At 46.2% G+C, this 23061-nt stretch overlaps 1 protein-coding gene across 7 annotated transcripts in view; it reads left to right on the forward strand.

Annotated features, from left to right (window-relative positions):
* EPB41L4B (erythrocyte membrane protein band 4.1 like 4B) overlaps window positions 1-23061 on the forward strand; it is a 143516-nt gene that overhangs the window by 43600 nt on the left and 76855 nt on the right. For 5 of the 7 annotated variants that reach the window (XM_082469141.1, XM_082469144.1, XM_082469142.1 and 2 more), the window contains exons 3-11: window positions 8875-8917; window positions 9772-9850; window positions 11831-11875; window positions 13703-13755; window positions 18933-19053; window positions 20246-20333; window positions 20492-20580; window positions 20877-20946; window positions 21043-21212. In XM_082469141.1, coding sequence (XP_082325267.1) covers window positions 8875-8917; window positions 9772-9850; window positions 11831-11875; window positions 13703-13755; window positions 18933-19053; window positions 20246-20333; window positions 20492-20580; window positions 20877-20946; window positions 21043-21212 — 758 coding nt within the window. The remainder of the gene's footprint in view (window positions 1-8874; window positions 8918-9771; window positions 9851-11830; window positions 11876-13702; window positions 13756-18932; window positions 19054-20245; window positions 20334-20491; window positions 20581-20876; window positions 20947-21042; window positions 21213-23061) is intronic. The other 2 variants (XM_082469143.1, XM_082469146.1) reach the window with 2 other exon arrangements.

A 23061-nucleotide genomic window follows, 5' to 3' on the forward strand; every position in this document is an offset into this window, starting at 1 on the left:
CCAAGGATGTGACTCCATTATGAAAGACTCTGCTGTGAGCCTCTGCTCACTTGGCTGCCAGACTTTCCCATCCGCTGGTGCCCTGGCCCTGTGCAGCAGGAGGGATGTTCACGGTGAGATCCAGGCGTCCTTCCCAGGCCATACGCCTGCAGATGCTCAGATTCTGCAGGCGCTAAAGCCTTTCAAGCATGCAGCTCTGTGAATATGATGCGCTTTTCTTCCCCACAAGAGCAGGCGTAGGGTCCTCATCTGCCGAACTCTGAGGGTCCTAGAGATGTGGGGCAGCGACAGTTCCCAGGCCTCTTCTTCTCATCGGTTTGACAGCTACGCTGGGCTCATTGCAGGCTGGGTCTGGTACTGCCCGCACTTTGCTTGTGCTGGTTCCCCTCCCGGAACACCCTTTCTCATCCCATTTAAACTTCTGGCCATCTTTCAAGACCACTCTGATGACAGCCCTTCGTGCAGCATGTCCTGAACTCCCAAAACGTTTTTCCTCCTCTATGTAAACCTGAGCTTATTTTGCCCTCCCTGGCAGTTAGCTCATTTGGCCTCAGGGTCATTATTTGTGTATATGAACAAACCTTTCTGATTAGATCCTAAGACTTAGGTCCTCCTCTTCTTAACTTGGTGACTATTGGTGACAAGGCATACAACCTAGAACTTTCGTCTTTAGCCCCAGAAGGGACCTTAGGAGCCATTTGTCAAATTTCTCCATCTCTGGGTGGTGAAACCAAAGTCCTTAGACCTTGGCAAGTCACTTAGCGAGTAGCACAGCTTGTGCGCGAACCCAGGTTTTACGGTTTCGGGTTTTAAGTGTTCTTTTCGGTACACTGTACTCTGGAGCCTCAGTTTTCCTAACACCAAGGTGGATGTAGTAACATCCATTTCAGAGGGAAATTGAAGGACTCAGTGAGTTAATGGAAGAGAAAGGGTTTTGTAATCCAGCATAGGTGTGGGTCTCTTCTTCCCAGCTGGGCAGGCCAGGGGGGACCAGAAGTCATCACGGCCCCCAGAGGTGATGCACTGAGGTTAGCTGGAACCTCAAGGCTGCCTTGTCTGTGGGAGAGACCTTAGCAATTTAGATGAGACCTCTGGGAAAGTTCGCTGAGCCAATGATTTTTCCGAAAGGCCTGGGACAAAGCAGTTGGTGGCAGGTGTAATAGATGGGGGCCCAGAAGGGAATGGTCCACTTGGCCATTGGCTTATTGCCCCATAATTGAGGCTCCTGCAAGGAGTGACATCCCCACCCAGCCCCTGATATGCAAATCAGAGGGCTGGGGGTTCCAGGGCTCTTGGCTCTCTGCATCCCCAGCGTATATTCCCAGCTTGCTGCAAAGAGCCAAGCCTGGTTTCCATAGTGCACAGCCCAGCCCTGAAGCAAGGTCAAAGTCTATTTGCATTGCCTATTTTTAGCAGTTGGGGCTGGGGCCTCCTTTTTCCTTTTTCCATATCAAAGCAGGAAAGCCACCCAGGAACCCACTCTGTAGCTCTCACTTTGGCACAGCTCAAAGCAGGGGCAGGGGTTCTATTTTTACGTATCAAAGCTTTCTTCTGAGAGCCCAGGGCTCTGGCCTGCACCCACCCAGCTTTCTTAGACTGGTCTGGTAGGTGCTGTTTACTGAGTTTCTACTCTGATGAGCTCTGAGGCAGGCATCAAACTAAAGGCTTCATATAACTCTCGTTTAACATTCAGCATTGATCTGTAAAGCTGGCCATAAAGCAGACCCGTTTCACAGATGAGGAAGCTGAGGCTCACTAGAAACCTTGTAAAGGTTAAAAAGTAAGGGACAGGGCCGGGATTCAGAACCTGGTCTCTTATTCCAAAGGCCAGCACTTTCCACTGGGTTATACTGATTCCATTACGCAAGGGAACATCACACCCACCCACACACAGCCACACCCGAAGAAAGAAAACATTCAGCCAGTAGCCATTCAGCAAACTTTGACTTGGAGCTTACTCAGCGGCAAGCTCTGTGGTGCTGAGGTAGGCTCGACAGTGTCCCCGCCTGCCACATTCTGGTGAGGGAGACAGACAAGTGGTCCCTTGGAAAACTGTGGGCTCAGTTTTTTGTTGTTGTTGTTGTTTTTATGATAAATGTAAAATTACCCAATAAAATATCCACCACAGTTAGTGTACTTGAAGTATCTTAGGACTCAGAGTCTTGGAACAAAAAACCAATCCCAGAATTTTAGTGTTAAGATCCTGAAACCTGGAAAGTTAAGTCTCAGACTGTACTGCTCACGGTTATAGACTATCCTGTTTACTGTCCTCCCGTCTGTGAGCCTGGAGGCTGAGTGTTGCTCATGAGGTGATCAGGGTGTCAGAGGGGAAGGGCGAACATGGGGTGGGCCGCAGCCACAGAGGATGAGAGGACTTTGCCAGGCAGAGGAGCGGCAGGGATTTGGGGCTGGCGTAACCGTAGCCCCACCAAGCGGAAGTCTCCGTCCCCGTCTCGGGGCTGGCGTTCTACAGGGTAGGTGTCGCCATCCTCAGTCCCTTCCAAAGCCCCTCCCAGCGCCGAAAGGGAGCATTTTATGATGGTCCGTTTTGCAGCAAGGAATCCAGAAAAGGTGGTTTTTGGCCTTTGTCTCAGACTTGTGAGGTGTTTTTCCTGTGGTTTTTGCAGCATGGAATCGGGTAGATGGGTAATTAGAGGCCCAGGGCTGTGAGGGGAGGTTGACACACAGACACGGTGACTGCTGGAAGGACTCCGTGGACGCCAGAGGGACTGTTGTGGCTTCACTCTGCTGGGTGCCTGGAATGTCATCACATTTGCCGCTTGTGTGGACACTGCCGAGGCGCCTCCCGTTTCAGATGTCTGTGGGGTTAGGGTTGGAGAGTATAAACACTAGTAGTGGGACATGTTACTGTCAGAGGAAACATCTTGAACCCTTCCTTTCATTTGAACAGTTCATCACAGTTGCCACGGACACTGAGTTGATTCTTGTGTTAGGGGACCGCTCAGTGCACAGATGAGGAAGCTGAGGGGATGGGGCGGGGGGCTTGCTCCTGGCCACACGCCGCCAGGCAAGTGGCAGGGCTGGGACTTGAACTCTGATCTCCTGCCTCCTTCTCAAAGACGTGTGCAACAGCTCAAGAAATGCCTCAGGCCTCCCAGCAGCCTGCTTCTGAATGTTGGCAGAGCGGGTGTTTTCCTGTCCACGTGCAGGTATTGGCGCTGAATGGGAAGCTATTGATAAAGGGAAGGGGTCTCTGCAATTGATTTAAATGAATCCCCAAGGAAAGCTCGAGTAGCTGGCGTGAATGGGTTGACAGGGCTTGATGTTGAATGAGGAGGAGGAGAGATCCCTCCCGTAGGCAGAGAAGGTGTGTCACGCTGGGGTGTGGTGCGGAGACCCAGAGCACCAGATGCCAACACAGCCTGAGTTAGAATCCTGCCTCATTAGCGCCGTGATCCAGGGTACCTGGCCACCCTCCTCTGCTCGAAGCCTGAGAAAGGGATGGATGTGACATCATGTAAGGGGTGTTTTTTCCAACACTGCAAGCAATGAATTCTGACACTGTCTGCCTGAAGACAGTGTCGGATTAAGGGCTCAGTCCCTCAGGACTCCCCACCAACCCCCGCACCACTCATACACACACACTTCAGGTGCTAATCCCAAGTCCATGTTGTCACCTGTGCTTCTGACCTACTGGCTGTAGATGGGAGTTTCCCATGACCCCCTCCTTGGGTTTAATTTGCTGGAGCCAATCGCAGAAATCAGGGGAACAGTTTACTTACTAGGTTACCAGTTTATTATAAAAGGATGTAACTCGGGAACAGCCAGTTGAAACAGATGCATAGGGCAAGGTATGGGGGGTGGGGAGGTGTGGAGCTTTCATGCCGTCTCTGAACACGCCGCCCTTCCCAAATCTCCATGTGTTCACCAACCCAGAAGGTCTATGAACCTTGTCCTTTTGGGTTTTTATGGAGGCTGCATTACATAGACATGATTGATTAAATCATCGGCCATTGGTGATTGATCCAACCTCCAGCCCCTCTCCCCTTCCCAGAGGTCGGGGAAGTGGCGGGGGACTGAAAGTTCTAACCCTGTAATCAATCATGTGTTTGGTTCCCCTGGCAACAAGCCCCATCCTTAGGTGCTTTCCCAAAGTCACCTCATTCACATAAACTCAGGTGTCATTGAAAAGGTTTCGTTATGAATGTTAAGACACTTATACTGCTGTTACCACTTAGGAAATTACAAGGGTTTTGGGAGCTTTGTGCCAGAAACTGACGAAGACCAAATATACATTTCTTATTATGAGTCACAACATCACACACAATAAGCTCCAAAAGTGTTCATTCTCTTCTTTCTCTTTACATCCTTTGGATATGATTATCTCTCAGATTCCTTCCAGCTCTAATTTAAATGCAAACTAGACACTTCTTACAAGCCGAGAAAATCTAGAGGTACTAGAAAGCCAGTTATGAGTTCCATCACTCAAACATGATGGCCCAGGGTTGTACAGGCAGAGTCTTTAGACCCTCTTCAACCCCTGAGCTTCTCCTGGCCATTGTGATTCAAGTGCTTCTGTGTAGATTTTAGACAATTAAATTCTATAACCAGCCTTATGTATGTCATAATTCTAGAACTGATGTACTATCAGAACAGATGGGCTCTGCCAGATCATCTCACATCTCAATTTATGGGAAGGGTTTTGCCAGATGGACTTGGATGAGAAATTCAGATCAGAAACCACCTAATACCCGTTAGAGTGTTTGAGTTAAATGTCTTGCCCTTTGAACTCAGAAAGGCACCTGTCTGTTTCCGGTGGCTGGTTTAATGGTCTGTTAAGAGGGCTGGAGCCATTTGCCTTGGCCTCTGCCGACAGGCGGCCTGGCTGTCCTTAGCCGACTGCAGGTGAACATCCAAGACAGGTCCTGCTGCTGCTGAAAAGGGCTTCAAGCCAAGTATAGGATATAATTTATTGAATGCCACATTGGGCCTGAGTGCCCCAGCGTCTTCAAGTCCCAGGGTGGTTTTGTGGGATTAAGCATGAGTGAGTGATCAGAGTCTGGTCAGCTCCTACAGCTAAGAAGAAAAGTCGGGTCATTTTGGACTGGTTGGATACAAGATAGATTTTATCATCTCTTGTTTTAGGCTTGTGACTGGGTTTCTTATCACCTCTGACGCAGATGAGCAAACCTGATCTGAACACCACAGGGTCAAGGAGCTCTTTAAATGGGGCCGTTTCTGATTCTTTTCCCGGCTTTGTGAGCCCCAGACTTTTCACAGGCCTCAGTCCTGGCGGGTCCTGCTCTGGGCAGGGCTCAGTGGCTGGTGGCTAGGTGGGAAGGATGGAGGCCAGCACTCATGGATAAGGGGCTTCTTTTTTTTTAGATTTTTTTTTTTCTTTGATGCGGACCATTTTTAAAGTCGTCGTTGAATTTGTTACAATATTGCTTATGTTTTGGGGTTTTTTTGGCCACAAGGCATGTGGGATCTTAGCTCCCCGACCAGGGATCAAACCCACACCCCTGCATTGGAAGGTGAAGTCTTAACCACTGGACCGCCAGGGAAGTCCCTGATAGGGGGGCTTCTTTAGCAGTGTGGTCAGAGGGAAAAGCGTCTGCTGTCCAGGAGGAGCATCTAGCCATGATGTGCCTGTCAGTTAACACGGGTTATAGACGTCTGGCTAGTAAACCCTGAAATTGCTTGAGATTTCAGACAGCAGTTTTCAGAAGGGGTCGTGGATGTTTCAAGATCCCCAGGATCATTATTAGGACATATTCTTGGGTAGGAGAGGATGCAGGAAAACTTCAGCACTAAATATTTAATGGGCACACTGGGAGCCTTTAAAAAATACTAACGATCTGAGATTCTGTTTAATGATCTTGGGTGGGACCTGGGTATTTGTGATTGAAACACACAGCCAGGGTTGAAAACCACAGCTGAGGAAACGACACAGGTTGGGCCCGGATCAAGATTAGAGTTTGACAGTAGAGGGAGAGGAACAGTGGGCTGAAGTTTGTTCTGTTCCAAATACAATAAGGAGACTTGAGAAGGGAAAGAGATGGGACAAGCTCCTTTAATCTCTGAGCCTCTGGGGCTAAATAAGATTAGAAGGCTGGTTGCAGGGAGAACTTTCCTTGCCTGCTAAGGATAAATTGATTTGAAAGTGAGGCGAAGAACAGGTTTAGTCAAGCCATTAGCATGATACTTACTTTGGCAGGAAAGTAAATATTATGTTTTTATCAAGTCTTTATCTGTCCTCCCAGGGACTAAGGTCCAGCATTTCCAGCTTGGTTGAGGGCAGCAGTGAGACTTAATTCTAATGATACAAATTGATCATCAGAAACTGCCCTATAGGCAAGTGATGAATGAATGATGGAAGTTGGCAACCCAGCCCACCTCCCCCCACCGTGAAAATAATATTCCCGTTCAAAGGAAAACAACTATGCAGAAAATTAAAAAAGAAAAACAGTAGATGTCATTCCCAGTCCCACATTCAGAAATAACCTCTATAAACTCTTCTGGACATATGTTGATAGGAAATAATAATTTTCTATAAAGGGATCCTACCTGCTTTTTTTTCCATCTCACATTGTGCAGTGGATCTCTTGCCGCATCAATAAATACAGGCCTAAATCAGTTTTAAAGGCTGAATAGTATTTCATTATATGGAGGAGCCATTGTTTTAATCCATCTTTGTTGATGGACATTTAGGTCATTTCCCATTCCTTTATAAAAGGATAAAGCATCCTGTCCATGAGCCTTTGAGATAGTTATCCGGCTGTGGGGATCCGGTGCTTTGATCACACGGTTGCCTAGCCGGGGAGTGGGGTTGACAGAGCCCACGGTCTCCCATTGCACTGCTCCCAGCTTATGGTATTAGAATTCATCTCTTATTTGCTTCTGTGTTTCCTTATCCCCCTCCTCCCACACAGTCAGAGTGGGCTCTTTGGTGAGGGGTAGAGTGCACTGTACTCACTTAGTCCCACTCTTTCTCATTATTAGTATGTGCAGAGTTCAGATTGCTTCTGAAAGTATCTAGACAGTCAGCAGAATGGCCTCGGATTTTGAACAGCTAGTGAGAAACCTGCTCCGGGCTGTGTTGTTCCGACATCCTAACAGCGATGTTCCACGTGCATGGAATTTACATAAAGGGATGGGAAGGTCCCTATTTGCCTCATTTAAAAAATTGTGTTGAACATTTATTTATTTCTCAAGCATCTGATAAGGGCCTGCTGGGTGCCAGGCTCTGCGTTTGGCACAGGAAACTCAAAGATGATTGAGTGTGTGGTCCCTGCCCTTCGGGGCTCGTGTTCACCTGGAGGGGCTCAGTTTCATGTTCCTAAGTGTTGCTTTCCATGGAAGTCAAGCTCCTGAGGCTCCTCGGGACTGTAGTGTCAACAACTGGGATGTTACAGAGGAACGTTTATATGAGGGAAATGGTTTTGCAATTTCCCTGGATGGGTAAGACTGAAGTGGTGTTTCTGGTGAAAACTAGAGGAAGTTGAAATGCCTTCATGGACCAGAGCAGAATTCTCTCAGGCAAATCCCCTCCTGTCTTTCCATCTTCAGTGCGGGTCATTTAAAGGGTCATGAATTTTTTAAATTTTAGAGTTTAGGGCGACAGAATGCCAAGACCCGTGTATGAGCAGAGATTTTCGACGGTGGGGCTCGTAGTCATTACTAGATTAACGGAGACTTGGTTGTAACTTGAGAAATCTCAGAAGGAAAAGGCAGTTGGTGGCTCCACTGACTAGAAGGGACTTTATAGACCAATGAGGTAAAGGGTGTTAGGTTATTTTAGGCACCTCTTTGGAAAGCTAACTCTCCCCAGGAGAAATGCTCTTAATGTGCATAAGCGCAGATATTTTTTCTTTTTTTTAATTGAAGTATAGTTTATTTATAATGTTGTGTTAGTTTCAGGTGTACAGCAAAGTGATTCAGTTATATATATATTTTTTTTCAGATTATTTTCCATTATAGGTTGTTACAAAATATTGAATATGGTTCCCTTTGCTATACAGTAAATCTTTGTTGCTTATCTAGTTTATGTATAGTAGTTTGCATCTGTAGTTTAATCCCAAACTCCTAATTTATCCCTCTCCCCTTCCCCCTTTGGTAACCGTAAGTTTGTTTTCTATTTTTGTGAGTCTGTTTCCATTTTGTATATAGATTCATTTGTATTATTTTTTAGATTCCACATATAAGTGATATCATGTAATATTTGTCTTTCTGTGACTTACTTCACTTAGTATGATAATCTCTAGGTCCATCCATGCTGCTGCAAATGGCAGTATTTCATTCTTTTTTATGGCCGAGTAATAGTCTATTATACATACACAAACACACACACACACACATCTTCTTAAACCAGTCATCTGTTGATGGGCACTTGGCTTGGCTATTATAAATAGTGCTGCTATGAACATTGAGGTGCGTGTATCTTTTTGAATTAGTGTTTTCGGGTTTTTTTGGATATATACCCAGGAGTAGAATTGCTGGATCAAATGGTTCTATTTTTCGTTTTTTAAGGGACCTCCATATTGTTCTCCATAGTGGCTGCTCCAATTTACATTCCCCCCAACAGTGTATGAGGGTTCACTTTTCCCTTATCCTCTCCAGCATTTATTATTTGTAGACTTTTTATTGATGCCCATTCTGACCCGTGTGAGGTGATACCTCGTTGTGGTTTTGATTTGCATTTGTCTCATAATTAGTGATGTTGAGCATCTTTTCATGTAGCACAGGTATTTTTATACCATTCCAAGCTGTTTGCAGATCCCCAGCCTAAGAGCTCGTGATCTGGTACAATCCCTGGTTTTAATTACTCAGGGTTGTAGGGCAGGGTAACTCCAAGGGACTGTGTAATCTTACTGATGAACTATTCCTAAGAAAAATTTTTTTTCTTTCTTTCAGCACTGGCTGGATCATTCCAAACCCATAAAAAAGCAGATGAAAAGTAAGTAAGCAGAATTTAGTTGACTACCTTCTTTTATCAGAGAGTAAACTCTTTTGCCAATGTTTTGAGGTATTACATTTTCATTAGAACTTGGGAGCATTTTTAAATGGATTCAATTTTAAGGATGAATTTTAATTTCCTAAGGCTGGCTAAATATTAGAATTTAAAATTTGAATAAGAGTTTTTAGTAGATGTTAGAAAACAGACTATGCCCTCATTTGAAATCAGACACTTCTCCCAATGAGGACTGATAAATATGCTGTTCAGAAACATGACTTTATACCTGTGACATTCCGTTTCTCGTGAGTTATGAAGTAGATTCAGAGAATGGGAGAGCAGGAAGGATCTTTGACAGTCTGGTCCAGCTCTCTGATTTTATAGTTGTGGTAACCAGATTTCTTCAATGTGGTTTATGTGTGAGTAATTTTTTTTAAATTTAATACTTTTAAGGTACTTTTACCATGGTATTTTTAGATTACAGAACACTTGACTGTTTATGTGTCACTTTCCTTTAGCCCACTTAGTATTTTGTTAAAAGTTAGTATCACTTTGGAGTATCTTGGCCATCAGGGGTGAAAGTAAAAGGTTAGCTCTTAGTAATTCATCTAGAGGATGAGGGTTTTTTTCCAGAATGAGATTACTAGCTAAACTATCTTTGTCAAAACCAAAGTAAGTCCATTTTAGTTTTCCAAACTAGTATTGAAAAGAACTTACTAGCTTTGTATGTTCCGTTGTTACCTCCCAGAGTCCGTGGTGGATATGTTAATAGATTTAACATGTTTTTCCTTTTGTCCATTCTGTGATCTTCAAAATTGGGGAAAAACATCTTCAACCTTCCATCTCCAAATGCTTAGTTGGACCTGCTTATGCTTTGCACTTTCGAGTTAAATATTATTCTTCAGAACCGAACAACCTTCGTGAAGAGTTTACAAGGTAGGACAAGATGCAAAACAAGATCCTCCTACCCACCCACACCCCGTAGCACTTGCCTTACTTACAATCCATGGCTCTTCTAAACTGTGGGTTTGCTGCCTCTTTCATCTGCTGTCTTTGTATTCTGAGCAACTGTTATTAGCACTTTGTGTGTGCTTATCTCTGTATTCTGTTGAAAATCCACACTTTGCTTGACTGGACCTTTTTCTTAGTGAATCAAAATTTAAAAATTTATTTTCTTGTCACGTTCCTATTTTGTTGGACCTTGGGTAAATTGGCTAGTTGGTCTATGACCCTTTAGTTTTGTCTCAGATACAAAAAGAGAAGGCAACTATTAGAAGAGCATCTCTCCCTCCAAAATTGCTACCTTATTTTTTTAAGCAACTGCAAAATATTCCCTTGATTGTTACAATATCAAAGTTGTTAGAATTCCATCACGGTATCTTTCCGCTCCACTGAATTTCTTTTATAGTGTGCCTGCCCTTGCCTGTCTCTTAGACTTCAGAAATAGTGTCAAAGCAAAAGAGGCTTAAAGAACATTTTACACGTGGACTTTCCCTCCAGCCACCCTTCTATCAGTGAGATTCTTTACTCAGGCTTCTGCTGCTTTTGATGTCCCCAGAATCTCCTTGTCATTGTCTGTGATGGACAGTTGTGGTGACCTGTAAGCTTCTGGGTGATCCATGGTGGTGGCCATTGGCTTGGAGGTGACCCCCTAAGTAATACTTTAAAGACCGACTTTATCACCATGCCCCCCCCCCCCGCCATGGGAGCGGCCTGGGGGCTTCTGTGGTTAGGTTTTCCTATAGGAATTGGAAGTTCTGGCCACGTCAGCATTGTGCCCTCCTTGATGTGGGTACTCAGTTTAATGGTGGTTGAGCACTTCTCAGAAGTAGTAACATTCTGGAATGTACTAGAACCTTCACCACCACCCACATGTCTCCGTCACCCACATTGTCCTATATCCATTCCACAGAGAGTGACCGTGTGCATTGTTTTCAAAGTTCAAACAAATTACATTATCCTAGTGTTCCTCTTTAGAGTCCTTTATGAAGTGTGCTGCTTCTAGCTGTCATCAAAGCCAGTGATTCTTAACCAGGGTTTGTGAATCAGAAACACCCGGGAGGCTTTTGAACAAATCAGATTCCTGGGGACCACTCTTGTGTGTAAGATTCTCATTCTGTAGGTATGGAGTGGAGCGTGGGCAGCTTTGGTTTTTACAAAGCTCTGTAAGTGGTTCTGATGCCCACATCCTCCTGGTAAAAAGAACACTTACTTAATCTTTTACTTCAGTGAACTGCACTTGTGTTGTTTGCTGCCTTCCTCCCCATTTTCCGTTACCCCTGTGACCAGCTGCCGTCCAATTCCAGGATTTTTGTTTCCTGTGTGTGTGTGTGTGTGTGTGTGTGTGTGTGTGTGTGTGTCTGTGTGTGTCTGTGTGTGTGCACACGTGTACTTTGTTTTTTCAAAGGCAGAGTCTGCAGTTAAACTACATCAGAAAAAAAGCCTCCAGTGGTTGCTAACTACAGTCAGCTGTACATTTTTTGATACAATCAGCTGCAGCCTTTCTGGAATCTGCTGGAGGGCCGGCTGAGGGCCCAACGCAGTGGCTCTACCCTGCCTGTTGGATTGGACACGTTGCATGCTGCGTGTGAGCCCTGCATGCGTGTGCATGTGTGTGTGTGTCTGTCCTGGAGCCCCAAGGGCATGTGGAGGTGTCATTGGACTGTGCAGTGCTCCATGTTCCATCCTCCAAGTATCTTGCTAATTCCTACATGCGCTCACCTTCCTAGCTAGATTCTGGGATGCCTTCCTGGAGACAGGAGGAGATGCTTCCACCCAAGTTCTCATTTGACTTGGACTCCCTTTTTACAATGCAGAATTCCGGGCTGAGTGTGGGGTGGGATTTGTGATGGGAAGTTGGGGAGTGGAAGCGGCTGGGGAAGTTACCCTCTGTTGACTTTTGTATATGTTTGTCAGGTACCTGTTTGTTTTACAACTCAGGCATGACATTCTTTCAGGAAAGTAAGTATGTTTTTGTTCTAACTCTTAACTCAGGATAGATCATAGTATATTTTCTAAATAATTCACCATGTGTGTTTTTTTTTAACTCTTTACCCTTGTTCCCTTTTCAAAATTCAAAAAAAGTACACCAGGCATTGTAAAGTGAGTCTAATACTTGTATCGCTGTCATCATCATCTTATTTCAAGTGATTACTATATGGCTTGAAGCATTTCCAAGAGCATTTAATATCTTAAGTGATGTGTATCTGGGAATAATTCTCTCCCTGATCACATCACTGCCCCATTCATAACGGCTTTTGTCGTATCTGCAAGCAAGATACATTATTAGTATGTATACACTGACAAGTATTTGGATCATCCAAAAGTCTCACTCATCACCATCTGCATTTAAGTAATATAAAGAGGTTATGTTCTGATTCTAGTAGAAAGAGGTTTATACATCTCATCTCATTTCCTTTTCCTCTCTTAAAAATGGTTTTTAAATACCAGGCCTCTGGCTATACAATGATTGTTGAGCACGAAAAGCAGTGGCACTGAAATGGTTGGTTTCACAGGCAGTATGTATTTTAAGGATATGAGATTTCAGCAGTCATAACTTTTACAGTTGTGTCATTTTCACCAGACATATTGACTATTTTCTGTTCCATGAAAAACTAAGATATTCTGAATCTAAAAAGCAATACCTGCTATTATTGACAAGAATACATTTTGATTTTGAATATAATCTGAAGGAGATTTAAAATGTGATTTCCGAATTTGGAAACGCTCTGTAGAATATGTGCTATGAGAATCCTAGTGGAATGTACACTATAGAACAAGTAGATTGTACAGTGTATACATTTGCCTTATTCAACCATGCAATACAGATCTTTGATTGTGTGTGTATGTCTCTCTCTCTCTCTCCATACTGTGCTCCTCATACTAAAAGCCTCTTAACTGGTGATTGCCTTTGGTCTGGAAAAATATTAATGGCGATGCCTTGCATTTGTACAGTACTTTGCAGTTTCCGTGCACGTCAGCCTGATGTCCTGCATTCATAGCAGAGTAGTGTTCTGGCGGCCCCAGCGTTGCCTCTACCAGCTGGCCGTCTGTGGGCAGGACACTTCCACACCCAGTTCCTCATTTCTGCGGTGGGGATGGGGAGCACAGGCAACACCTATCCTAGGGGTTGACGCACTCGATGCATTGACCAAATTGGATAATATACGTATATGAAAAGGCTTTGAAAACTATGAAGTGCTATACCAATGTATGTCATTATTATTTTTCTAACTAAATTTGTAGTAGTAAGTATGAATGAGATCACTGGATTTGTAGTAATACACCTCTGTGGCGATGCCTCAGTTATTGGATTGCTCGAGTGTATCCAGCTGTCCTGGCAATCTTAGATATGGTGTCTGTTTATTTCTAATACTATGACCTCGTTTCAAGAAACATTGAAGGCAGCTTCAAAAGATGCATGTACTAGACCAAGATAAAATAAGTTTAAAAATAATAAGGCAAAGGGAAGGCTTTTCATTCTGTTTCCCAAACTTCCCAGTTCTTGCCAGATTCAGTAAAATTGCCCACTCTACTTAGAGTTGAGAGGAACTATACCTAGATGGGGTTATTTTACCATGTGATGAGAACTGACTTTGGGAAACAGGGAGTGTAAGTCAGCTTATTTGCATTTTTTAATGTAGACAGCAAAAATAGAAACCACCGAGAACAAAAATCATTATCTAAATATCACTACCTTCTGAGAAATGATGTTAGTGACATTTTGTATAGTTTTGAATATTAAAGTTCATATTTACAGTTAATTTCTTTTTTTTTTTTCCTTCCAAGATTGAAATGCCCATATGAAACAGCTGTGGAGTTAGCTGCTCTCTGCCTACAAGGTACATTATTCCTTAGTGGTAATTAGCATTTTAAAGTTGTTGCTTTTCATTTCAACAAATGAGAGTCTCCTATGTACCAGGCACAGTGCTCTGCTTTGGTCTCCGTCCCCAAGTAGCTTTCAGTCCCATGAGGACCTCGTGGCCGGATCACATACTCCGTGTGTACGTACAGAGTACAGTGTGGTTCCTTCAGGAAGAGAGACCTGCAGGAGGCTTGGAAGTGGAGGCCTGTCGGGGGAAGGGTAGATGGAGATGAACAGAGGAACCAAGCCACAAAGTAGAAAAGTGCAGAGAGGCACTAGCAGTTGAGTGGTGTCAGAGGGCCAAGTTCAAAAACCTGGAGCGGCGGGTGACCTTGACCCCGTTTAAAGCACATGAACTTCGCGCTGTCAACATGGCGTCTTTGAAGGCTCTCGAGCGGGAGGCAGGCCTGGTCAGACGTGCATTTTAGAAAGGCCACAGTGGCTGTGATGGGGAGAAGGGATGGGGGCAAGACCAAGACTGGGGCTGGGGGTGAAGTGAGGAGGTATAGCTGTAACAAAACGAAACTAAGGCTGGGGGTTAAACACACACCCCAAAACAGCATCAGCGGTACAAGGAGAAGGACCTGGTCATTAGGCTCAGTGTTGAGAGAGGAGACAGAGATGACTCATAGGCTGCTACCAAGGATGGGAGATGGTGACAGTGAATGGTTAGAAGAAGAGTTGGGCTCCAGTGGGGGGACATCTGTGTAGGGTCTCTTGGCTGAGAGGGGCCATTGGAGCCTCTGGGAGCTTCTTGAGTCTGTAGAGATCTGGCTCCACCAGACAGGTCAGGCTGGAAGCACTGACAGGGGAGAGTCATCAGCATGTGGGTGGGAATTGGACGGTAAGAGGGTTGCCTGTCTCTCAACGTTGACTGTTCCATCTGTCTGATGCACTGGTGGATTTCTAGTTTAACATGCACAAGAAACACTTGTTAAAGTTGCCAGCACTAATTAAAAGGATACTAATGTGTAACTGCGTATAAGGAATTTCATCAGCACGTCGGATAGACATATATTGCGGACTCGTTTATCAGGGCTTCTATGGGATAATGAATTATGATGTATTCATTTATAACTACTAATTATTTTTGAGTGCCATAGTAAGATTTGGCTTCTGACTTTTGTATTTACCAAGTTTTAAAAGTTGATCTAAGTCTTTTCAAATTATAAAATCAGTACAGGCTTATTATAGAATATCAGGACAACAATCAGACGAGTAGAAGGAAGAAAGTAACCCACCGTCCTACCCACAGACAAGCAGAGTTTCTATCTATGAGTTTGAGTTTTAAAAATGTAGTTCTGATCAGACTCATACACAAATTTTTTTGTATGATTTTCTACTTGGTAATTTTAGTACATATATTCTGTCATGTTTGTACTTATAAAGAAGGTTTTTAATGACCAGGTTACTCCCATTCCCTGATACTTCCATTCCTTAGTGACCTTTACTGCTTATTTTTTTTCATTTATATATATATATATATATATATATATATATTTTTTTTTTTTTTTTTTACATCTTTATTGGAGTATAATTGCTTTACATTGTTTTGTTAGTTGCTGCTGTATAACAAAGTGAATCAGCTATACATAGACATATGTCCCCATATCCCCTCCCTCTGGCGTCTCCCTCCCACCCTCCCTATCCCACCCCTCTAGGTGGTCACAAAGCACTGAGCTGATCTCCCTGTGCTATGCGGGTGCTTCCCACTAGCTATCTATTTTACATTTGGTAGTGTATATATGTCAATGCTATTCTTTCACTTCGTCCCAGCTTACCCTTCCACCCCCAACCCCGCCCCGTGTCCTCAAGTCCATTCTCTACGTCTGCATCTTTATTCCTGTCCTGCCTCTAGGTTCATCAGAACCATTTTTGTTTTTAGATTCCATATATATGCATTAGCATGCGGTATTTGTTTTTCTCTTTCTGACTTACTTCACTGTGTGTGACAGACTCTAGGTCCATCTACCACTTTAGTGCTTATTATCTAGTGGGGACTTGGCATATAATAGGTGCTCAGTAAGTGCAGAATGAAATTGAAGAGCCCCACCCCGCCCATGGACTTTGGCTGAAGGGCAGTCTGCCCATGTGGTCTGAAGGCACTTGTGTTGGAGGTAACCGTCTGTGCTAAATACAATGCTAAGTGCTTCACATCCATATTTTCCTGACACAGTGGTCCTTATGGTAAGTGCCATAACAACGTGCAGTGGCTTGGGGAACTTGGAAATGGACTGTCCACTTTGACCAATCTGTATTTCACCAGCTTGCCAAGTTGCATCCACCCTAGAGTTTCTGAGCTGCCAGGAGGTCATACTGTCAGGCTTGGTGGCCCAGCAGTAGATGGCAGGGTGTAGTTAATGGGATGAAAGCATCCATGTCAGACCTGGGGCCATCAGTCCACCTGAGAGGTTTCTTCCTAAGGCCATTGGCACAACGTCCTAAATGATTAGAGGATGACGAGGCACACATATCACCACCCTGCCTGCCCCCAAGTGATGAAGGCATCACCCAGCTCTAGGAGAACCATTTGCCTTGCCCTGCAGCCGAGTCAGACAAGAATACCAGCTGTCATTTGATCCCTTCTTGGAGAAATTACCTATCTGAGTTGGAACTACAACGTTAGTGTAACTTAAGATGCAGTCATTATGTCAGGTACAAAGAAAAACTGAAGATGTAGACACAGAAATGGGGAAGTTTTTGTCACATTGTCTCTCCATGTCCCCTCCTCCTCCCAGCCCATCAGCAAATGCTTCTAGTTCAGCCGCAAAGAAGCCGGTTTGCCTTGGACTATGAAGATCGCTAGAGAGCCTCTGTGGGTTTGCACAGTGAAAGGTTGTGTACTTCTTCCCATGCTTGAGCCTTGAATACGTGTCTTGCTGCAGTTGTCCTTGAATTGATGCCTCATGAGTTGTGATGCAGTGGCCCTGCTTGGAGGCTCTGCTCTTTGAGAACTAATTTTATGGTTGATTTGGAAATTATTTCAGGCACAAAGAAGAAGAAGGGAGGAGAAGAATGAGATAGTCATTTGTTGTGTGTCCATGATCTTGTTTCATCTTTGTCAGTTTCCCTTTTGTGGATTAGGCATCAGAGACCCAGGACAGTTAAGTGACTTGCCCAGGTCACACAGGTAGTATGTGGTCAAGTTGGGAGTCAAGCCCTCCTGCCTCTGAGCTGTTTCCACCATGCCCCACACCCTTCACAGCTGGGACCCTGGCTGCAGAGTTCAAAGACTGAGCAAAGTGTCCTCTTGCCGGCAGGTTCTTGGAAGGCAGGCAGCAAAGTGTCCCCCTTGCCTGGTCTCGGGGGAACCTCGTCATTGGCTTCTCCCTCCTGTGCTTGATGATGTCAGATGCACAGTTAATCCAGTCTTGTGCAGACACACCAGTAAACACAGGGCTCACTTTGGCCCATGGGTGCAGGGTGGTTCATATCAAGGAGATCTCTTCCCAGACTGCCCTTCTAGCCTTGCCAGGTCCCTAGCTTCAGGGTGACATCTTGGTCAGAGGTCAGTCGTGGCCCCCAGCCTTGGGAGCCCAGCCCTCACCTTTTCTGGGCAAATATGTCACGATCTTCTTTTGTGACTTTGCCCAAGGCACCAAGCAGCTGCACATCCTGACCCAGACCACCTGGTGGTATTAGGGGTGCCATCCAGTTGAGAGCTGCAGATGAGGGGCTGCAGTCAGGTGAGGGGACAGTCACTAGGTCCCCGCCCTGTGTCAGACACCGTCTCCTGCAGTCCTCCCACCACCCCTCCGAGTATGGTATTGCCGCTTCCTCTGGGTGGACAGGAACGTTTTAACCTCTTCTCCTGCGAGCCAACTGGAGTCCCTTTCCTTAAAGGTGGGCTCTGGGATTGGGGCTCAGAAGCCACTGGAAAGGGCTGCTGGGTCCATAGTGAGTTGCTGTCACTGGGGGTGTTTGGTCATTTGCTGGCTGGTCGGTGGGATGTCGTGTTAAGCAGTGATTCTCAGAGTATGTTCCCTGGGAACATACTGCATCAGCTGCATCAGCATCCCCTGGGAACTTGTTAGAAATGCAAGTTTTCAGGCCTTATTCCAGACCTATGGATTTAGAACCTCCGGGGATGGGGGCCAGCAATGTGTGTTCTAACGAGCCCTCCAGGCAATTCTGGTGCATTCGAAAACCCGCTGTCATAGATCAGTGCTTTTCAAAGTAATGTGTGCACCACCCTCCTGGGCACGTGGTGGGTATGCTTCAGCAGGTCCAGGGTGGGGCCTGAGGTTGTGCACGGAGAGCAGGCTCCCAGGCGATGCCCACGCTGCTGGTCTGCGGACCACACTTTGTGCAGCAAGGTATCAGAGGTAATTAGAGTTCATAGCCAACAAGGTATAGCGGAACCCCTGGAGGATTCCTTTTCCTTCTGGGGTCTGCCTCCTGCACGGCAAGGGTTGGGGGAGTGGAGAGAGTGGACTTTCTCATTCATGTCCTGGAGGAATGGGCCCCCTGTGTCCTCGGGCCCTGCGTTCCCTGGGGCACTGGGCAAGAGCCAGGACCAAGCGGCGGCTTTGGGCTTTTTGCTGGGGTCGCCCGCGTGGCCGCTGCTCCTTTCTGCACAGCCGGCTCCCTCCCAGCTTCTGCCTGAGCTGCCGCAGTTGCTCCCGTGGCCCTCTCACCCCCTCCTCCCTCACTCCTCACTCCTTCCTTCTCCCTCCTGCCAGATTTTTTCTCCCTGATTCTGCCTGTACCGAATTCTTGATTGGTCCTCTCCAGCACTGCAGACTCTGGAGTGCTGCTGAGACCCACCCTTAACGAGAGCCTTGTCACATGGATGTTTCTGGGTGGGTCCCCATTCCCTGCAGTTGCCTTTTATTGCAAATTCAGGCACTGCAGTTTTGTGGGGGAAATGTAATCAGGGCCTCCCTGGGCCGGAGAAATAGTCGGGAGAGGGACAGTCATAACTGAGATGATGGTGTATGGCCCAGTGGGGAGCACATTGGAGTCATTCATGGGGATTCTGAACGTACATGTGGGGACCGAGTGGGAGTTAAATCCTCCTGAAAGCGGGGAGTTGGTTATACATGAGGGGGTACCTGTGCTGTTTACAGTCAGGCAAAGTGCCTTTGGACCTGGTGCTGCAATAACCAAAAGCATTCACTGTCTCCTGTTTTCTCCCTTTTATGAAACCTGCAGCCGAGCTTGGGGAGTGCGAGCTTCCAGAACACACACCAGAGCTTGTGTCTGAGTTTCGGTTCATTCCAAATCAGACAGAAGCGATGGAATTTGATATCTTCCAGAGATGGAAAGAGTGCAGGTACCTTGATGCTACCATCTAACATTCCGATATATGCATTTGGTCATTTATAAGCATTTGTCAGACTCTTTTATCTGATGGCAGAGTGGCTCTGTGGATGACTGTAAAATCGCAGCTCCAGCTCTTCACTTCTTTCCCTCCTGTGCTTCAGTCCTGTTTTTCAAAGGCCCACAGGACATCTCTCTTTCCAGAGATGTACAGTAAAAACCAAGCCATACTCCTGTTTCTTCCTCTGAAGTACAGGGCCTGGTCCTGATTTGCTCGTTGCATAGCCAGGGACGCCATGGCCATCCCAGCCTCCTAACCAAGGCAAAGGGGTGCTGCCTTGATCCATCCGGTCCCGCACACCTGGCGCTCTGTCCATGGCCTGGACTGCTAGGGCAAACCCTTTAGAAGTGTGTCCTGGGGTTCCTTACAGGGACACTCATGTTTGAGACCATGTGTTGTACAGAGTTGTATTTCAGGACACGTGGTCACCACAGCTAAATCCAGCCCTGCCACTTCTCTCTTGCTTTGTCCTCTTTCCTCCCTTAGTCACCCTAGTCTAGCAGTTTTATGCCTGGATAACAGGGCCATCGCCTCTCCTCCCGCCCGGCCCATCTTCCCCCAAACACTGCCTGTGCCCAGTCACTCTTGGACTCAGAAACCGAGCGTGGTTTCCCGTTGTCCCGCAGCCATTCTGGCCCCTTTGCAGATGGAAGGTGACAGTAGCACATTCTCGTATCCCATTGAAACAACAACGTAGAAACAGGCAGGCGGGCGTAGAGTCTTGCCCCAGTCCCTGCCACACCCCACCCACGCGCCTCCCTGCACGAAGCTGCTGTGAGCAGCCAGCTGTGTATCCTTCCAGCCTTTCTCCTTCGCACACGCGTGCACAAATCTACCCACGCTCCTCCCTGCACGAAGCCGCTGTGAGCAGCCAGCTGTGTATCCTTCCAGCCTTTCTCCTTCACACACGCATGCACGAATCTACACACACAGAGTCGTTTCCCTAAGCGTTCCTATTGTAAGCCCTGCTCTGTCCTCTTTCCGCTCAGTTAACAGTCTGTTCTTGGAGGTCGTGTCATGTTGATGTAAATCGGTAGCCCTCATCCCTTTAATTGCCCCAAGCATCCCTTCATGTGGCCGTGCCCTTCAGGCTTGTGTGGGTGTACGCGTTGCAGTTCACATGTGTCTCGTTGGTTTTTCTAAGGGGAAAGAGCCCTGCCCAGGCGGAACTCTCCTATCTGAATAAAGCGAAGTGGCTGGAAATGTATGGGGTAGACATGCACGTTGTCAGGGTAAGAACCGTGTGCGTTTAAGTAATTGGGTTTCCCGGTGACTGAAAAACGTGTAAACAATGTGCAAACAAAGTAATGCGGTGAGGAAACTGTTTTGCATTCTGCTCTGTGACGACCTGTTAGAACCCTCTACCGACTGTGCCTTCGTTTATTTGTAGGGAAGAGATGGCTGTGAATATTCTCTTGGACTGACCCCGACAGGCATTTTAATCTTTGAAGGAGCTAACAAAATAGGCTTATTCTTTTGGTAATTTAGTTTTGTCCTATATTAAAAATGTCTTTTCCTATTTTGTGGTGGAATTATTACGTGATGGGTGATTATCGAGGGATATTTGCAACACCCAGATTCATTTTTAAAACACACGTACTCTGGCATTTGTGGGTGTCTGACAATGGCAGTGGCGCTTCTGGTTAATCACACTTAACATGAATGAGTGATTCCTTGAGCAAATCTGAGCTTAAACGGTAGAAAGGAAACGGCGGTGTGTTGGGTAGGCGTTGCTGCCGCAGACTGTGCTTTGAAAATGCTTTCTCTCTGGCCAGGCCGAAAATTACCAAAATGGATTTTAAAAAGAGCAAGTTGACGCTGGTGGTGGTGGAGGACGATGACCAGGTAAGCCTTGCCTCCGTTCCTCCTCCTTGCTGTGAGTAACCCTGAGTCAGTGCTCCAAGTCCCCGCTCACCGGGCCCCCCGTGCTTCACCTCCGAGGGCCGGGAGCAGGAGCACACGTTCGTGTTCCGCCTGGACAGCGCCCGGACCTGCAAGCACCTGTGGAAGTGCGCCGTGGAGCACCACGCCTTCTTCCGGCTGCGGACGCCGGGAAACGGCAAGTCCAACAGATCGGACTTTATCCGACTGGGCTCTCGCTTCAGGTTCAGGTAGGCACCGTTTTTACAGCACGGTCACGTGTCTTGAAGGAGGGCAGCAGTGATGTTTTGGTGAAAGGAGCAGTGGACCTGCTGCATCTGGAGGCTTGGGTTGGACGTCCTGCCCCTGCTTCTTTCTTAGCATCTGACCTTTCATGGAGTCACCAAAGCTCTTCTAGCCTCTCCGCATCCTCATCGCTAAGATGAAGCTAATAATCACAAAATTATTAACAGCTGACATTTAGCTGGAACTGTGCTGTCTGATACAGTCGATGCGAGCTGCATGTGGCTATCTAAATTAATTCATGTTCGATACATTTCAAAATGTGGTTCCTTGGTCTCACTCACCACGCTTCAGGTGCTCGGTACGAGTGAGATCGGTGGCTGCCACATGGGGCGGTGCTGATGTAGAACACGAGCATCGTTTTGGAAAGCTCTGTCGACCACACTGCTGCCCTAGAGCTTTTCATGTACCAACTCGTAACCCTCCCCATGGCCTTAAGGAGATGGGCCCTCAGATTATACCCATCGTACAAATGAGGGAACTAGGTCCGGGGGGGTATATAATCTGCCCCAAGTCACAGCCAGTCGGTGGTAGAGCTGAGATTCAACCCCAGGCAGTCTGGGTCTTATGTCTTATATTTTAACCACTACTCTATCGCCTGTCACATGCCAACATCAAGAAATTTGGTGACAATTAAGAATGAGAGCGGATGTCACCGTGTGTGTGAGTGACCCAGGGCTGGGCTCAGGAATATTTGAATCTGAAAAGACCCTGAAGAAAGAGAGGTTTATTCCGATATATTTCTACTTACGTTTCTAAGACCATGTCTCTCAAAGTGCACGAGAACTCCCTGGGTGTTTTTTTAAAATGAGGATTTAGGACCTCATCTAAGGCCTTTGTAATCAGAATCTATGGGGGGCTCACGTGTGGCTGTATGAATAAGGCCTGGGAATGTGCATTTTAAATGCACTCCCAGGGTCGATTCCTGAGGCATGTTTACAGATCTGAGAATTGCTGTTACAAGATCTAAAATTTCACATGGTTTCATAACCTCTTCCCACACATGGCATGCCCTTGAACTCTATTTAAGATGCCAAACGATTTGTTCATTTCAAATTTTTCTGCTGTGCACGGAAATGTCTGTGCACTTGTGTTTAAAGAATCGCTTGGTTTGAATGTATTTTTAAATGCTGCAGAGGGGAGTGGGGGGGACCAAGTCCTTTCTGAGAAAGAATCGACTCATGGGTCCTGCGAAGGAAGGATGGAAGGAAGATGTCATAACTGCGAAGCCTGGCAGAGACGTTGCACGGTATGCTGAAGTCTGCTGTGGTCCAAGTGAGCAGGGCCGGACTGTTGAGGTTGCCCAGGCGGGGTTTCCATCCTGGCAGGACACTCCCGTGGGACTTGGTCCAGCCCAGCGTGAGAAGGAAGGGAGTTTGGAGATGAGTTTGTTCCTTGGAGGCAGTTAAAGCAGGTGGCAAGTGGCTCCTTCCATGTGATAAATCATAAGCCGAGGGTGGCTGGACGAGGCAGTGATAGATCAGACAAAGACAGCATTGACTCCTGGAAGCTGTAGCTGGACGTTGGGTTGATGGAGAGCCTTGGTGAAAGCAGCAGTGTTTTTCTGGGCATAGCAAGGAAAGCCAAGGTTTGGTTAAGTGGTCATTGATAACAGCCTTTTAAAAGAGTTAAATGTCTACCTAATATGTTTTATGAAAGGTATTTTATGTGTGAGTCAGTGTTCTCTTAGTCAAATATTTCAAGTACTCAGACCTGCTTGGTTTGTGCAGTCAAGTGGCTGGTACCTAAATTGCAGGTTTTGTCCTTTGGCAGAAATATAATACAGCCTGGATTTGG

This window comes from Balaenoptera physalus, assembly GCF_965194825.1.
Source record: "Balaenoptera physalus genome assembly, chromosome: 7".
In the NCBI taxonomy this organism is placed as follows: domain Eukaryota; kingdom Metazoa; phylum Chordata; class Mammalia; order Artiodactyla; family Balaenopteridae; genus Balaenoptera; species Balaenoptera physalus.